The sequence below is a fragment of the Eleginops maclovinus genome, chromosome 4 (assembly GCF_036324505.1).
Source record: "Eleginops maclovinus isolate JMC-PN-2008 ecotype Puerto Natales chromosome 4, JC_Emac_rtc_rv5, whole genome shotgun sequence".
In the NCBI taxonomy this organism is placed as follows: Eukaryota; Metazoa; Chordata; class Actinopteri; order Perciformes; family Eleginopidae; genus Eleginops; species Eleginops maclovinus.
In genome coordinates this window covers 927110-942109 of record NC_086352.1, presented here as the reverse complement: position 1 = coordinate 942109, position 15000 = coordinate 927110, and the positions used below count along the sequence as shown (strand labels likewise).

Below are 15000 nucleotides of genomic sequence, written 5' to 3'. Positions count from 1 at the left end.
TGACCTCAGGTAATAGGGAGTCATTAAGGGTTAATGAGGTCACCTGCTGAGTCATGATTTAAATGGTTTTGTGAAAGATGACCTCACTGTGACATCACTTCCTTCCTTTCAGATGGTGATGAAGACGGTGAACCAGCTGAGCGCCGCCGCTCCTCGCAGTCATGTGATGCTGCTTGCTCACCAGAGTCATTCTGGGAAGGTGCTGTGTGCCTGTCAGGTTCCTAAGGTAACCGCTCTCCTGTCAGTGACATCATAGAGGGGCGGGGCCTCGTGTACAGGATCTGACTGGCTGTCTTCTCCCTCCTCAGGACTCCCCCTTCCTCTCTGCCTCTGATTGGGCGGTGGCAGTGTGTCGTCACCTTGGGGGCATCGGGGGGGGCTCTGAACTGGTCGCCAAGGGCACAGGAAGCAGCAATGACATCACTGAGGCTCTGAGGTGGGCGGAGCAGTTTGCTTGCCAGACAACAGAGCGATGACATCACTCTGACATCACGGTGCCTCCTGCTGAGGAATTGTCTCCTGATTGGACACAAGGGTTGGGGCAATGAGAGTGGGCCTTCTCTTTGATGCTCTCAGCCAATCAGAGAAGTTCTCATAAGCACCCTTCCTGTCTGTTAGCATGCTAAATGCGAATAGCATCTTTAAAGGAATGATTATGTGAATTATCAGAAAGGGGAGGGCTGTACACGATGGGTTGACTGTAGGCCCGCCCACTGCTGCAGTGAGGCTCCTCATTGGACTACACGCTCAGATGAGAATTATTTATAGAGATATTTTATGTGAATTTAACATTTCTGTTTTTATAATAAATGACTGCTCACTCATTCATTGTCTTTATTCAGGAATTACCAAGATACATTTGACAGAGTATTATTGTTATCATAATATAAAGGCACCAGATGTGAAGCTTTGCTGGACACAAATCTGAGTTCTAGTGGTTCTTCTTTCTTTGCTGTTTATCATCCAATCATGTAATAACAGGTTTTAAACTGGTGTTAAACATTTCCCATTAAAGTGTATATCAATCAGCCAATCACAGCTCAGCTTGGAGCGAGGCAGGCTTCCTATTGGCTGTTCTGTTCCCCTCTATGAATTAATGAGGTCACCTGTGAGTCATTTATCACAAACGAAGACACCTATGTGAGTCATGAATCACTAACGAGGTCACCTGCGCGTGAGTCATTAATCACTAACGAGGTCACCTGTGTGAGTGATTAATCACTAACGAGGTCACCTGCGTGAGTGATTAATCACTAACGAGGTCACCTGTGTGAGTCATTAATCACTTAGGAGGTCACCTGTGAGTCATTAATCACTAACGAGGTCACCTGTGTGAGTCATTAATCACTGAGGTCACCTGTGTGAGTCATTAATCACTAATGAGGTCACCTGTGTGAGTCATTAATCACTAACGAGGTCACCTGTGTGAGTCATTAATCACTAACGAGGTCACCTGTGTGAGTCATTAATCACTAACGAGGTCACCTGTGTGAGTCATTAATCACTAACGAGGTCACCTGTGTGAGTCATTAATCACTAACGAGGTCACCTGTGTGAGTCATTAATCACTAACGAGGTCACCTGTGAGTCATTAATCACTAACGAAGTCACCTGTGAGTCATTAATCACTAACGAGGTCACCTGTGAGTCATTAATCACTAACGAAGTCACCTGTGAGTCATTAATCACTAACGAGGTCACCTGTGTGAGTCATTAATCACTAACGAGGTCACCTGTGTGAGTCATTAATCACTGAGGTCACCTGTGAGTCATTAATCACTAACGAGGTCACCTGTGAGTCATTAATCACTAAGGAGGTCACCTGTGATTCATTAATCACTAACGAGGTCACCTGTGTGAGTCATTAATCACTGAGGAGGTCACCTGTGAGTCATTAATCACTAACGAGGTCACCTGTGAGTCATTAATCACTAAGGAGGTCACCTGTGATTCATTAATCACTAACGAGGTCACCTGTGAGTCATTAATCACTAAGGAGGTCACCTGTGTGAGTCGTTAATCACTAACGAGGTCACCTGTGTGAGTCAATAATCACTAACGAGGTCTCTCAACACACAATAGAAATATTGACACATTAACTAAACACCATCACCACACTGACTATCAGCTGAGACCAGGACCAGGACCAGCACTCAGAGCAGACTCACGTTGAGCCACTGCGGAAGAAACATCAACAGAATATTCATCACGTTAACTTCAAATACATATCAATGATTAAAACGTTCAGAATATCTTTAATAATCAACAGGTCTCCTCACCTCCAGCAAGGTGAGCTCAATGTAGCCGGACTGATCCTTATCCAGAGTGGAGAACGTGTCTGAGGAGAGGAGACATCACCATCATCATTATCACCATCCCCATCACCATCCCCATCATCATCCCCATCATGATCACCATCATCATCCCCATCATCATCCCCATCATGATCACCATCATCATCCCCATCATGATCACCATCATCATCCCCATCATCATCCCCATCATGATCACCATCATCATCATCATCATCCCCATCATGATCACCATCATGATCACCATCATCATTATCACCATCCCCATCATCATCCCCATCATGATCACCATCATCATCCCCATCATCATCCCCATCATGATCACCATCATCATCCCCATCATCATCATCATCATGATCACCATCATCATCCCCATCATGATCACCATCATCATCATCATCATCACCATCATCCCCATCATGATCACCATCATCATCATCACCACCATCATCACCACCATGATCACCATCATCATCACCACCATCATCCCCATCATGATCACCATCATCATCACCATCATCATCCCCATCATGATCACCATCATCATCACCATCATCATCCCCATCATGATCACCATCATCATCATCACCACCATCATCACCACCATGATCACCATCATCATCATCACCACCATGATCACCATCATCATCATCACCACCATCATCATGATCACCATCACCACCACCATCACCGTCACCACCATCATCACCATCACCACTATCATCCCCATCATGATCACAATCACCGTCACCAGCATCATCTCTCCCCCCCTCTTCCTCAGGATGAAGAGTACTCACTGAACATGGTCTCCAGGCGGACGAGGCAGCCCACGAAGTTGTCAAAGTCGATGGTGAGATCCGGCTCGCTGTACCGAGCCACCAGGACCTGCTGCAGGGGGTTGTTCAGCAGAAAGCCTGAGACACACCGGGTCAAAGTTCACAACTCTGTGTGTGTGTGTGTTTTCAGAGGTGTGTGTAGAGGTGTGTGTTTTACCTGCTTCCTCCACAGCTGACCTCATCTCAGCAGAGCTCATGGTTCCTGAGTTATCCACATCCTTGTCTCGGTACACAGTCTGACACACGCACACACACACACACACACACACACACACACACACACACACACACACACACACACACACACACACACACACACACACACACACACACACACACACACACACACACACACACACACACACACACACACACACACACACACACACACACACACACACACACACACACACACACACAGATGTATAGATCTATACATAGATCTGTCTATAGATCTATGTATTGAATAATAACTCCTCTCAGACTCACCAGGTACTTCTCGATTTTGGTCCACAGAATCTTAAACTCCACCAGACCGAGTCTCCCACTGCCGTCTTTCTGCCGCCAGGTTCAGGAAACCCTTTTATATTGTTGTTATTATTGTTGTACATTATTTATTGTTTATAATGCATTATAAACTCAGGTATATCCTGTGTATGAATGAGTTTTTCTACTGGTTAACGGGACTGAAGGATACATCCAGCATGTTGACCATGTTCCAACACGTGGTGAGACTGAAGCCGCTCGTGTGGATGTCCGAACCTGCAGTACACACACACCTGTTCACAGCTGATCCCTCTTCACACCTGATCCCTCTTCACACCTGATCCCTCTTCACACCTGATCCCTCTTCACACCTGTTCCAAAGTGCAGGTGTACCTGAGCTAGAGGTGAGTTCTTTAGTTTCTTACGTTTGGTGACGACTCTGTTGAGGATCTTCTGCAGCTCGGAGGTGGATATCTCACTGTCCTGCAGACACAGGACCATCAGATATCATGTACACACTGTATTAATTGTGTAAGTATATGCGTTATATTTATAATATTCTATCTATCTCTCTCTATATACACACACACATAAGTTATTATATTTATATATGTACTACTTACAATACCTTATATTTGTATAAATAAGGTAGTATTTCTATATTATAAGTATATACATATGTTCATTGTGAGTGGCTTACCCCTCCTGCTAGCTGACCAAACAGATTCCTGAAGCGATCGTCCACATCGTCCTCATCGATCTCAATCTGAAACAAACCCCTCCTCCTATTAACACGTTCATAAAACACTCCTTTATTATCTGTGGAGGGAACCACAGAAGAAGACAGACAGGAAGTAAACACTAAAGGGAACAGCAGAAGAAGACAGACAGGAAGTAAACACTAAAGGGAACAGCAAAAGAAGACAGACAGGAAGTAAACACTAAAGGGAACAGCAGAAGAAGACAGACAGGAAGTAAACACTAAAGGGAACAGCAGAAGAAGACAGACAGGAAGTAAACACTAAAGGGAACAGCAAAGAAGACAGACAGGAAGTAAACACTAAAGGGAACAGCAGAAGAAGACAGACAGGAAGTAAACACTAAAGGGAACAGCAGAAGAAGACAGACAGGAAGTAAACACTAAAGGGAACAGCAGAAGAAGACAGACAGGAAGTAAACACTAAAGGGAACAGCAGAAGAAGACAGACAGGAAGTAAACACTGAAGGGAACAGCAGAAGACAGACAGGAAGTAAACACTAAAGGGAACAGCAGAAGAAGACAGACAGGAAGTAAACACTAAAGGGAACAGCAGAAGAAGACAGACAGGAAGTAAACACTAAAGGGAACAGCAGAAGAAGACAGACAGGAAGTAAACACTAAAGGGAACAGCAGAAGAAGACAGACAGGAAGTAAACACTAAAGGGAACAGCAGAAGAAGACAGACAGGAAGTAAACACTAAAGGGAACAGCAGAAGAAGACAGACAGGAAGTAAACACTAAAGGGAACAGCAGAAGAAGACAGACAGGAAGTAAACACTACAGGGAACAGCAGAAGAAGACAGACAGGAAGTAAACACTAAAGGGAACAGCAGAAGAAGACAGACAGGAAGTAAACACTAAAGGGAACAGCAGAAGAAGACAGACAGGAAGTAAACACTAAAGGGAACAGCAGAAGAAGACAGACAGGAAGTAAACACTAAAGGGAACAGCAGAAGAAGACAGACAGGAAGTAAACACTAAAGGGAACAGCAGAAGAAGACAGACAGGAAGTAAACACTAAAGGGAACAGCAGAAGAAGACAGACAGGAAGTAAACACTAAAGGGAACAGCAGAAGAAGACAGACAGGAAGTAAACACTAAAGGGAACAGCAGAAGAAGACAGACAGGAAGTAAACACTAAAGGGAACAGCAGAAGAAGACAGACAGGAAGTAAACACTAAAGGGAACAGCAGAAGAAGACAGACAGGAAGTAAACACTAAAGGGAACAGCAGAAGAAGACAGACAGGAAGTAAACACTAAAGGGAACAGCAGAAGAAGACAGACAGGAAGTAAACACTAAAGGGAACAGCAGAAGAAGACAGACAGGAAGTAAACACTAAAGGGAACAGCAGAAGAAGACAGACAGGAAGTAAACACTAAAGGGAACAGCAGAAGAAGACAGACAGGAAGTAAACACTAAAGGGAACAGCAGAAGAAGACAGACAGGAAGTAAACACTAAAGGGAACAGCAGAAGAAGACAGACAGGAAGTAAACACTAAAGGGAACAGCAGAAGAAGACAGACAGGAAGTAAACACTAAAGGGAACAGCAGAAGAAGACAGACAGGAAGTAAACACTAAAGGGAACAGCAGAAGAAGACAGACAGGAAGTAAACACTAAAGGGAACAGCAGAAGAAGACAGACAGGAAGTAAACACTAAAGGGAACAGCAGAAGAAGACAGACAGGAAGTAAACACTAAAGGGAACAGCAGAAGAAGACAGACAGAGAAGTAAACACTAAAGGGAACAGCAGAAGAAGACAGACAGGAACTTAACACTAAAGGGAACAGCAGAAGAAGACAGACAGGAAGTAAACACTAAAGGGAACAGCAGAAGAAGACAGACAGGAACTTAACACTAAAGGGAACAGCAGAAGAAGACAGACAGGAAGTCAACACTACAGGGAACAGCAGAAGAAGACAGACAGGAAGTAAAAACTAAAGGGAACAGCAGAAGAAGACAGACAGGAAGTAAACACTAAAGGGAGCAGCAGAAGAAGACAGACAGGAAGTAAACACTAAAAGGAACAGCAGAAGAAGACAGACAGGAAGTAAACACTAAAGGGAACAGCAGAAGAAGACAGACAGGAAGTAAACACTAAAGGGAACAGCAGAAGAAGACAGACAGGAAGTAAACACTAAAGGGAACAGCAGAAGAAAACAGACAGGAAGTAAACACTAAAGGGAACAGCAGAAGAAGACAGACAGGAAGTAAACACTAAAGGGAACAGCAGAAGAAGACAGACAGGAAGTAAACACTAAAGGGAACAGCAGAAGAAGACAGACAGGAAGTAAACACTAAAGGGAACAGCAGAAGAAGACAGACAGGAAGTGTAGTTCTTACTGATTTGTAGTTTCATCATGCACATATACTCTGTGTAGGAGCCAAAATACTTGTTTTGCCTCAGCTTATTATTTCTGTTATTATCTCAACTCTATGAACTCAGACTGACTCCGGACTCTTGTATGGAACGCGTCACAGCGAAGAGCAACGTTTAGCCTCTCAGCGGCATAACTCACAGGGAGTTTTTGCCGCTAAAGTACAGCTAATATTTGTGAAATGTCTTATGTAGTTTGATCTCAGATAGTTTGTGGAGTTTCTTAGTACTGATGTGTGGAGTGCGGAGTGTACAGTGCACCTGCCCGTTATACTGGATATATGACATACACTATATAGACAAAAGTATTGGGCCAACTACACGTTACACCTAGAAGAGCTTTTATGACCTCTCATTCCAACTTCTTCAGCGATCCGCTCTGTAGCTTTATGTGGTCTGACACCTCCAAGCTGAGTTGCTGTGGTTTCTAAATGTTTCCACTTTGCAATAATATCACTTACAGTTGATCGTGGAAGATCTAGGAGAGAAGACATGTTATGAACAGACTTGTTGCGATAATGGCATCCACGTTGGAGTTCAGGGAGTTCTTTAGAACGACCCATTCCTTCACAGGTTTGTAAAGGCAGACTGCATGGCTAGGTGCTTGATTTATACACCTGTGGTGATGGGACGAAGGAAACAACTGAATTCAAAGATTAAGAGGAGTGGCCCAATACTTTTGTCTATATAGGGTATCTAGAATCTAGAACAGGAAGTAGTCTTACCTTCTCCACTCTGCACTCGATGGGGTCGTCCAGCTCTCTGCAGGAACACAGTCGTCTCATTAATAAGAATGAATGCATCTTGTTTTCAGGTATTAAATGGATTGAATGAGATGTTGATTCACCAGGCGGCTGCCAGAGGCTGCTCTGATCACACTTTATTGCAAGGGAACCATAAAGTCCACCAGTATATCAACTCCCCCCCCCCCCCCATATCACCGGAGGACACATACTGGAACTCGGCTGGTTTTTCAGAGAACACCCGGACGCAGAAGTCTCCGTTCTTGTGCGGTTCGAAGGTGGAAGGGACGATCAGGTACTCTCCCGGCGGCAGGGCGAAGCGACTGCTCACCTCCCGCAGGTTGATGAAGGTCTCGGACCGGGCGGCCGAGGCGTGGCGCAGGAAGAAGTTCTTCTTCAGCCGGACGTTCCTCTGACCACGGCACTGAGACAGGTGAGACAAATACTCAGAACTGTACTTCTTTAAAAGTAGAAGTACTCAGATCTTGTACTTGAGTAAAGTAGAAGTACTCAGATCTTGTACTTGAATAAAGTAGAAGTACTCAGATCTTGTACTTGAGTAAAGTAGAAGTACTCAGATCTTGTACTTGAGTAAAGTAGAAGTACTCAGGTCTTGTACTTGAGTAAAGTAGAAGTACTCAGATCTTGTACTTGAGTAAAGTAGAAGTACTCAGGTCTTGTACTTGAGTAAAGTAGAAGTACTCAGATCTTGTACTTGAGTAAAGTAGAAGTACTCAGGTCTTGTACTTGAGTAAAGTAGTAGTACTCAGGTCTTGTACTTGAGTAAAGTACAAGTACTCAGGTCTTGTACTTGAGTAAAGTAGAAGTACTCAGATCTTGTACTTGAGTAAAGTAGAAGTACTCAGGTCTTGTACTTGAGTAAAGTAGAAGTACTCAGGTCTTGTACTTGAGTAAAGTACAAGTACTCAGGTCTTGTACTTGAGTAAAGTAGAAGTACTCAGATCTTGTACTTGAGTAAAGTAGAAGTACTCAGATCTTGTACTTGAATAAAGTAGAAGTACTCAGATCTTGTACTTGAGTAAAGTAGAAGTACTCAGATCTTGTACTTGAATAAAGTAGAAGTACTCAGATCTTGTACTTGAGTAAAGTAGAAGTACTCAGGTCTTGTACTTGAGTAAAGTAGAAGTACTCAGGTCTTGTACTTGAGTAAAGTAGAAGTACTCAGATCTTGTACTTGAGTAAAGTAGAAGTACTCAGATCTTGTACTTGAGTAAAGTAGTAGTACTCAGGTCTTGTACTTGAGTAAAGTACAAGTACTCAGGTCTTGTACTTGAGTAAAGTAGAAGTACTCAGATCTTGTACTTGAGTAAAGTAGAAGTACTCAGGTCTTGTACTTGAGTAAAGTAGAAGTACTCAGGTCTTGTACTTGAGTAAAGTACAAGTACTCAGATCTTGTACTTGAGTAAAGTAGAAGTACTCAGGTCTTGTACTTGAGTAAAGTAGAAGTACTCAGGTCTTGTACTTGAGTAAAGTAGAAGTACTCAGGTCTTGTACTTGAGTAAAGTAGAAGTACTCAGGTCTTGTACTTGAGTAAAGTAGAAGTACTCAGGTCTTGTACTTGAGTAAAGTAGAAGTACTCAGGTCTTGTACTTGAGTAAAGTAGAAGTACTCAGATCTTGTACTTGAGTAAAGTAGAAGTACTCAGGTCTTGTACTTGAGTAAAGTAGAAGTACTCAGGTCTTGTACTTGAGTAAAGTAGAAGTACTCAGGTCTTGTACTTGAGTAAAGTAGAAGTACTCAGATCTTGTACTTGAGTAAAGTAGAAGTACTCAGATCTTGTACTTGAGTAAAGTAGAAGTACTCAGATCTTGTACTTGAGTAAAGTAGAAGTACTCAGATCTTGTACTTGAGTAAAGTAGAAGTACTCAGATATTGTACTTGAGTAAAGTAGAAGTACTCAGATCTTGTACTTGAGTAAAGTAGAAGTACTCAGGTCTTGTACTTGAGTAAAGTAGAAGTACTCAGATCTTGTACTTGAGTAAAGTAGAAGTACTCAGATCTTGTACTTGAGAAAAGTAAAAGTACTCAGATCTTGTACTTGAGTAAAGTAGAAGTACTCAGATCTTGTACTTGAGTAAAATAGAAGTACTCAGATCTTGTACTTGAGTAAAGTAGAAGTACTCAGATCTTCTACTTGAGTAAAGTAGAAGTACTCAGGTCTTGTACTTGAGTAAAGTAGAAGTACTCAGATCTTGTACTTGAGTAAAGTAGAAGTACTCAGATCTTCTACTTGAGTAAAGTAGAAGTACTCAGATCTTGTACTTGAGTAAAGTAGAAGTACTCAGGTCTTGTACTTGAGTAAAGTAGAAGTACTCAGATCTTGTACTTGAATAAAGTAGAAGTACTCAGATCTTGTACTTGAGTAAAGTAGAAGTACTCAGATCTTGTACTTGAGTAAAGTAGAAGTACTCAGGTCTTGTACTTGAATAAAGTAGAAGTACTCAGATCTTGTACTTGAGTAAAGTAGAAGTACTCAGGTCTTGTACTTGAGTAAAGTAGTAATACTCAGGTCTTGTACTTGAGTAAAGTAGAAGTACTCAGGTCTTGTACTTGAGTAAAGTAGAAGTACTCAGGTCTTGTACTTGAGTAAAGTAGAAGTACTCAGATCTTGTACTTGAGTAAAGTAGAAGTACTCAGATATTGTACTTGAGTAAAGTAGAAGTACTCAGGTCTTGTACTTGAGTAAAGTAGAAGTACTCAGATCTTGTACTTGAGTAATGTAGAAGTACTCAGGTCTTGTTCTTGAGTAAAGTAGAAGTACTCAGGTCTTGTACTTGAGTAAAGTAGAAGTACTCAGATCTTCTACTTGAGTAAAGTAGAAGTACTCAGGTCTTGTACTTGAGTAAAGTAGAAGTACTCAGATCTTGTACTTGAGTAATGTAGAAGTACTCAGATCTTGTACTTGAGTAATGTAGAAGTACTCAGGTCTTGAACTTGAGTAAAGTAGTAATACTCAGGTCTTGTACTTGAGTAAAGTAGAAGTACTCAGATCTTCTACTTGAGTAAAGTAGTAGTACTCAGATCTTGTACTTGAGTAAAGTAGAAGTACTCAGGTCTTGTACTTGAGTAAAGTAGAAGTACTCAGGTCTTGTTCTTGAGTAAAGTAGAAGTACTCAGGTCTTGTTCTTGAGTAAAATAGAAGTACTCAGATCTTGTACTTGAGTAAAATAGAAGTACTCAGATCTTGTACTTGAGTAAAGTAGAAGTACTCAGATCTTGTACTTGAGTAAAGTAGAAGTACTCAGGTCTTCTACTTGAGTAAAGTAGAAGTACTCAGGTCTTGTACTTGAATAAAGTAGAAGTACTCAGATCTTGTACTTGAGTAAAGTAGAAGTACTCAGGTCTTGTACTTGAGTAATGTAGAAGTACTCAGGTCTTGAACTTGAGTAAAGTAGTAATACTCAGGTCTTGTACTTGAGTAAAGTAGAAGTACTCAGGTCTTGTACTTGAGTAAAGTAGAAGTACTCAGATCTTCTACTTGAGTAAAGTAGTAGTACTCAGATCTTGTACTTGAGTAAAGTAGAAGTACTCAGGTCTTGTACTTGAGTAAAGTAGAAGTACTCAGGTCTTGTTCTTGAGTAAAGTAGAAATGAGAAAATGAAGAAATACAAACAGCTGATCCTCAGTACCTCGTCAGGAACCTGTAACACAAGAAGAAGAAGAAAGTTAGCAGAACATCTATCAGGACCTCTGAACCTCCACAAGACCTCTGAACCTCCACAGTGTTCAGGACCTCTGAACCTCCACAGTGTTCAGGAACCCTGAACATCCACAGCATCAGGTCCTCTCACCTCGTAGATGGCAAACCCCATGGTCTGCATGTCTTCACCCATCTTCCTCATGCGTCTTCGGTTCTTCTGGATCAGACCGACCACAAAGCTGCAGCCAGACTCTCCGTCGTCCGGGTCGTCGTCCTCCTCGTCCAGCTTGATCACAAAGTTAGGGTTGGTCCAGAAAGTATCTTCGGTGTAGAAACAAAATGTCAGGACCTTAAGGAGCCTGGGGAACCAAGCAGGAACGTCACTCACCAGGGAAGTTCCTGCACCCGCCGGCCGTTGATCCTCTCCTCCAGCTGCTGTCAAACTTGGTCAGAGCCCACTTGGAGATAGAGTCGTCGCTCAGAGCGTCGGGTGTCAGGTTGCAGATCTCCAGCCGGGAGTAATGTGATAGGAAGTCAGAGAAAGACATCCTGGAAGACAGAGCGGAGAGCTTCACTTTACACACACACAGGACCACAGAGTCCAGACAGGAAGTGTAACGCTGAGTCTTACCAGAACTCTCCATCCTCAGCCCGGTGACTCAGGCGGTCCCGGTCCTTATCGCCGATCTGGCGCCACTGAGGCGAGCTGCAGAGCACGAAACAGTTTTACAATAAGAGCAGAAAAGATATTAATGTTAAGAGTTCAGGGATACAAGAACCATTCATATCCCCCCCCCCCCCCCCCACACACACACACACCTGTCGCTCCAGGCTCCTGTCCACTCCACCTGACCCCACGGGTTCCTGATCCGGATCAGCTTCTCCGTGTTGCCACGATACTCCACCTGCAGCCAATCACATGCAGAGCACAGAGTTACACCTGATTGGTCGTGAGATAATTAGAGAGCTGAATCTCCGCCCACAGCCACAGCTGAGGCTCATGGGAAATATAGTTTAGAAGCATGGTGTTCTGACGGACAGGTGTTTGAAGGGGGCGTGTCCTCTCACCTGATCTGCACCTGTCACAGAGTAGGCGTGGCCTTTCACCAGCTTCTGCCGAGTAACAGCCTCCGAGTCCGAGGAGCTGGTGATCTAAAGACACAAATCTGGATCAGCTTCAAGAAGCAGGACTCTCATTTTAACGAGGTCACTATTCATCCCCAAACACTTCAAGCTCAAGCTGGTTCCCTGTGGTGCCCCTGTGGTTCCCCTCTGGTTCACCTTTGGTTCCCTCTGGTTCCCCTCTGGCGCCTCTCTGGTTTCCTGTTGTTACCCTCTGGTCCCCCTCTGGTTCCCCTCTGGTTCCCCGTTGTTACCCTCTGGTTCCCCTGTGGTTCCCCTGTGGTTCCCTGTTGTTACCCTCTGGATCCCCTCTGATTCCCTGTTGTTACCCTCTGGTTCCCTGTGGTTCCCCTCTGGTTCCTCTCTGGTTCCCTCTGGTTCCCCTCTGGCGCCTCTCTGGTTTCCTGTTGTTACCCTCTGGTTCCCCTCTGGTTCCCTGTTGTTACCCTCTGGTTCCCCTCTGGTTCCCCTGTGGTTCCCTGTTGTTACCCTCTGGATCCCCTCTGGTTCCCTATTGTTACCCTCTGGTTCCCCTCTGGTTACCCTCTGGTTACCCTCTGGTTACCCTCTGGTTCCCCTCTGGCGCCTCTCTGGTTTCCTGTTGTTACCCTCTGGTTCCTCTCTGGTTCCCCTCTGGTTCCCCTCTGGCGCCTCTCTGGTTTCGTGTTGTTACCCTCTGGTTCCCCTCTGGTTCCCTGTTGTTACCCTCTGGTTCCCTATTGTTACCCTCTGGTTCCCTGTGGTTCCCCTGTGGTTCCCTGTTGTTACCCTCTGATTCCCTATGGTTCCCCTCTGGTTCCCTGTTGTTCCCCTCTGGTTCCCTTCTGGTTCTCTGTTGTTCCCTGTGGTTCCCCTCTGGTTCCCTGTGGTTCCCCTCTGGTTCCCCGTTGTTACCCTCTGGTTCCCTGTGGTTACCCTCTGGTTCCCCTGTGGTTCCCTGTTGTTACCCTCTGGTTCCCTGTTGTTACCCTCTGGTTCCCCTGTGGTTTCCCTCTGGTTCGCCCCTGGTTCCCCTGTGGTTCCCCTCTGGATCCCCTCTGGTTCCCTGTTGTTACCCTTTGGTTCCTTGTGGTTCCCCTCTGGTTTCCTGTGGTTCCCCTCTGGTTCCCTGTTGTTATCCTCTGGTTCCCTGTGGTTCCCCTCTGGTTCCCTGTGGTTCCCCTCTGGTTCCCCGTTGTACCCTCTGGTTCCCTGTGATTCCCCTCTGGTTTCCTGTGGTTCCCTCGTTGTTACGCTCTGGTTCCCTGTGGTTCCCCTCTGGTTCCCTGTGGTTCCTCTCTGGTTCCCTGTGGTTCCCCTCTGGTTCCCTGTGGTTCCCCTCTGGTGTCCTGTGGTTCCCCTCTGGTTCCCCTGTGGTTCCCTGTTGTTACCCTCTGGTTCCCTGTGGTTACCCTCTGGTTCCCCTCTGGTTTCCTGTGGTTCCCCTCTGGTTCCCCTGTGGTTCCCTGTTGTTACCCTCTGGTTCCCTGTTGTTACCCTCTGGTTCCCTGTTGTTACCCTCTGGATCCCCTCTGGTTACCCTCTGGTTCCCTGTTGTTACCCTCTGGTTCCCCTCTGGTTCCCTGTGGTTCCCCTCTGGTTCCCTGTGGTTCCCCTCTGGTTCCCTGTGGTTCCCCTCTGGTGTCCTGTGGTTCCCCTCTGGTTCCCCTCTGGTTCCCCTGTGGTTCCCTGTTGTTACCCTCTGGTTCCCTGTTGTTACCCTCTGGTTCCCCTCTGGTTTCCTGTGGTTCCCCTCTGGTTCCCCTGTGGTTCCCTGTTGTTACCCTCTGGTTCCCTGTTGTTACCCTCTGGTTCCCTGTTGTTACCCTCTGGATCCCCTCTGGTTACCCTCTGGTTCCCTGTTGTTACCCTCTGGTTCCCCTCTGGTTCCCTGTGGTTCCCCTCTGGTTCCCTGTGGTTCCCCTCTGGTTCCCCTGTGGGTCCCCTCTGGGTCCCCTCTGGGTCCCCTCTGGGTCCCCTCTGGTTCCCTGTGATTCTCAGACTCACGTCTATGGAGCAGCCCATCAGGGACCCTCGGTTCTGGGCCTTCTGGATGATGTGGAACAGATGTGGGTCGGGGCGGCTCAGCTCGTGGACCTCAGCAATTCCTCCGGTGAAATCCTCAAAGCCCTCGGTGGTGGAACCTCCAGAGAGGGCCTCGTAGCAGCCGTTAATCCTTCAGAGAACACAGAACATACATTTAAATCTTTATATAAATGCATACATTTTGTAACAGGACAGTGGTATTGCAGCAATCAAGACAGAGGTGTGGTTCAATCAAAAAGAGCTTTATTTATAGCCAACTCAAAATCACCTTCCAAAAAACACAAGCTAATCGATTCACCAGTTTACCAAAACCTGTTCTGATACTGCTGGGCCCCGGCCACCAGAGCCTCTCTGTGGCTTTGTCTCCCTGAGGGAGTGGTCAGCACCTGCTCCCAATACTGCTAACTGGGAGAGGGTGGAGCCGCCTGCTAGGAATGTAGACGTCTCCGACTACCTGCCTCTCAGGCGCTTAGTGTGTGTGTGTGTGTGTGTGTGTGTGTGTGTGTGTGTGTGTGTGTGTGTGTGTGTGTGTGTGTGTGTGTGTGTGTGTGTGTGTGTGTGTGTGTGTGTATAGGGTGTGGCTGGATAAACATGTGAAGAAAGCAGCAACACAGTTTCAGCAGTGTGACTCAAGAGTGTGTGTGACTCCGAGTGTGTGTGTGTGTGTGTGTGTGAGA

At 45.2% G+C, this 15000-nt stretch overlaps 2 protein-coding genes across 32 annotated transcripts in view; one reads left to right on the top strand and one right to left on the bottom strand.

The window, feature by feature from the left end:
* aars2 (alanyl-tRNA synthetase 2, mitochondrial (putative)) overlaps nucleotides 1-923 on the top strand; it is a 14590-nt gene extending 13667 nt beyond the window's left edge. The window contains exons 21-22 of the mRNA XM_063880991.1: nucleotides 113-226; nucleotides 309-923. Coding sequence (XP_063737061.1) covers nucleotides 113-226; nucleotides 309-476 — 282 coding nt within the window. The 3' untranslated portion in view covers nucleotides 477-923. The remainder of the gene's footprint in view (nucleotides 1-112; nucleotides 227-308) is intronic.
* The window catches only part of LOC134862887 (calpain-2 catalytic subunit-like), a 28845-nt gene continuing 14665 nt past the window's right edge, over nucleotides 821-15000 (bottom strand). The window contains exons 7-28 of one of the 31 annotated variants that reach the window (XR_010165591.1): nucleotides 14285-14453; nucleotides 12245-12328; nucleotides 11996-12081; nucleotides 11808-11882; nucleotides 11565-11725; nucleotides 11328-11497; nucleotides 11166-11177; nucleotides 7728-7939; nucleotides 7498-7534; nucleotides 4335-4400; nucleotides 4060-4117; nucleotides 3846-3910; nucleotides 3638-3706; nucleotides 3306-3384; nucleotides 3110-3226; nucleotides 2280-2338; nucleotides 1975-2177; nucleotides 1885-1944; nucleotides 1793-1852; nucleotides 1734-1762; nucleotides 1267-1581; nucleotides 821-1168 (exon numbers count right to left, since the gene is read on the bottom strand). Coding sequence is in view for 1 of the 31 variants with exons in the window: in XM_063880992.1 (XP_063737062.1) it covers nucleotides 2154-2177; nucleotides 2280-2338; nucleotides 3110-3226; nucleotides 3306-3384; nucleotides 3638-3706; nucleotides 3846-3910; nucleotides 4060-4117; nucleotides 4335-4400; nucleotides 7498-7534; nucleotides 7728-7939; nucleotides 11166-11177; nucleotides 11328-11497; nucleotides 11565-11725; nucleotides 11808-11882; nucleotides 11996-12081; nucleotides 12245-12328; nucleotides 14285-14453 (1543 nt within the window). In the remaining 30 variants the exon portion in view is untranslated. Of the gene's footprint in view, nucleotides 2178-2279; nucleotides 2339-3109; nucleotides 3227-3305; nucleotides 3385-3637; nucleotides 3707-3845; nucleotides 3911-4059; nucleotides 4118-4334; nucleotides 4401-7497; nucleotides 7535-7727; nucleotides 7940-11165; nucleotides 11178-11327; nucleotides 11498-11564; nucleotides 11726-11807; nucleotides 11883-11995; nucleotides 12082-12244; nucleotides 12329-14284; nucleotides 14454-15000 lie in introns of all 31 variants that reach the window. The other 30 variants (XR_010165590.1, XR_010165588.1, XR_010165573.1 and 27 more) reach the window with 30 other exon arrangements.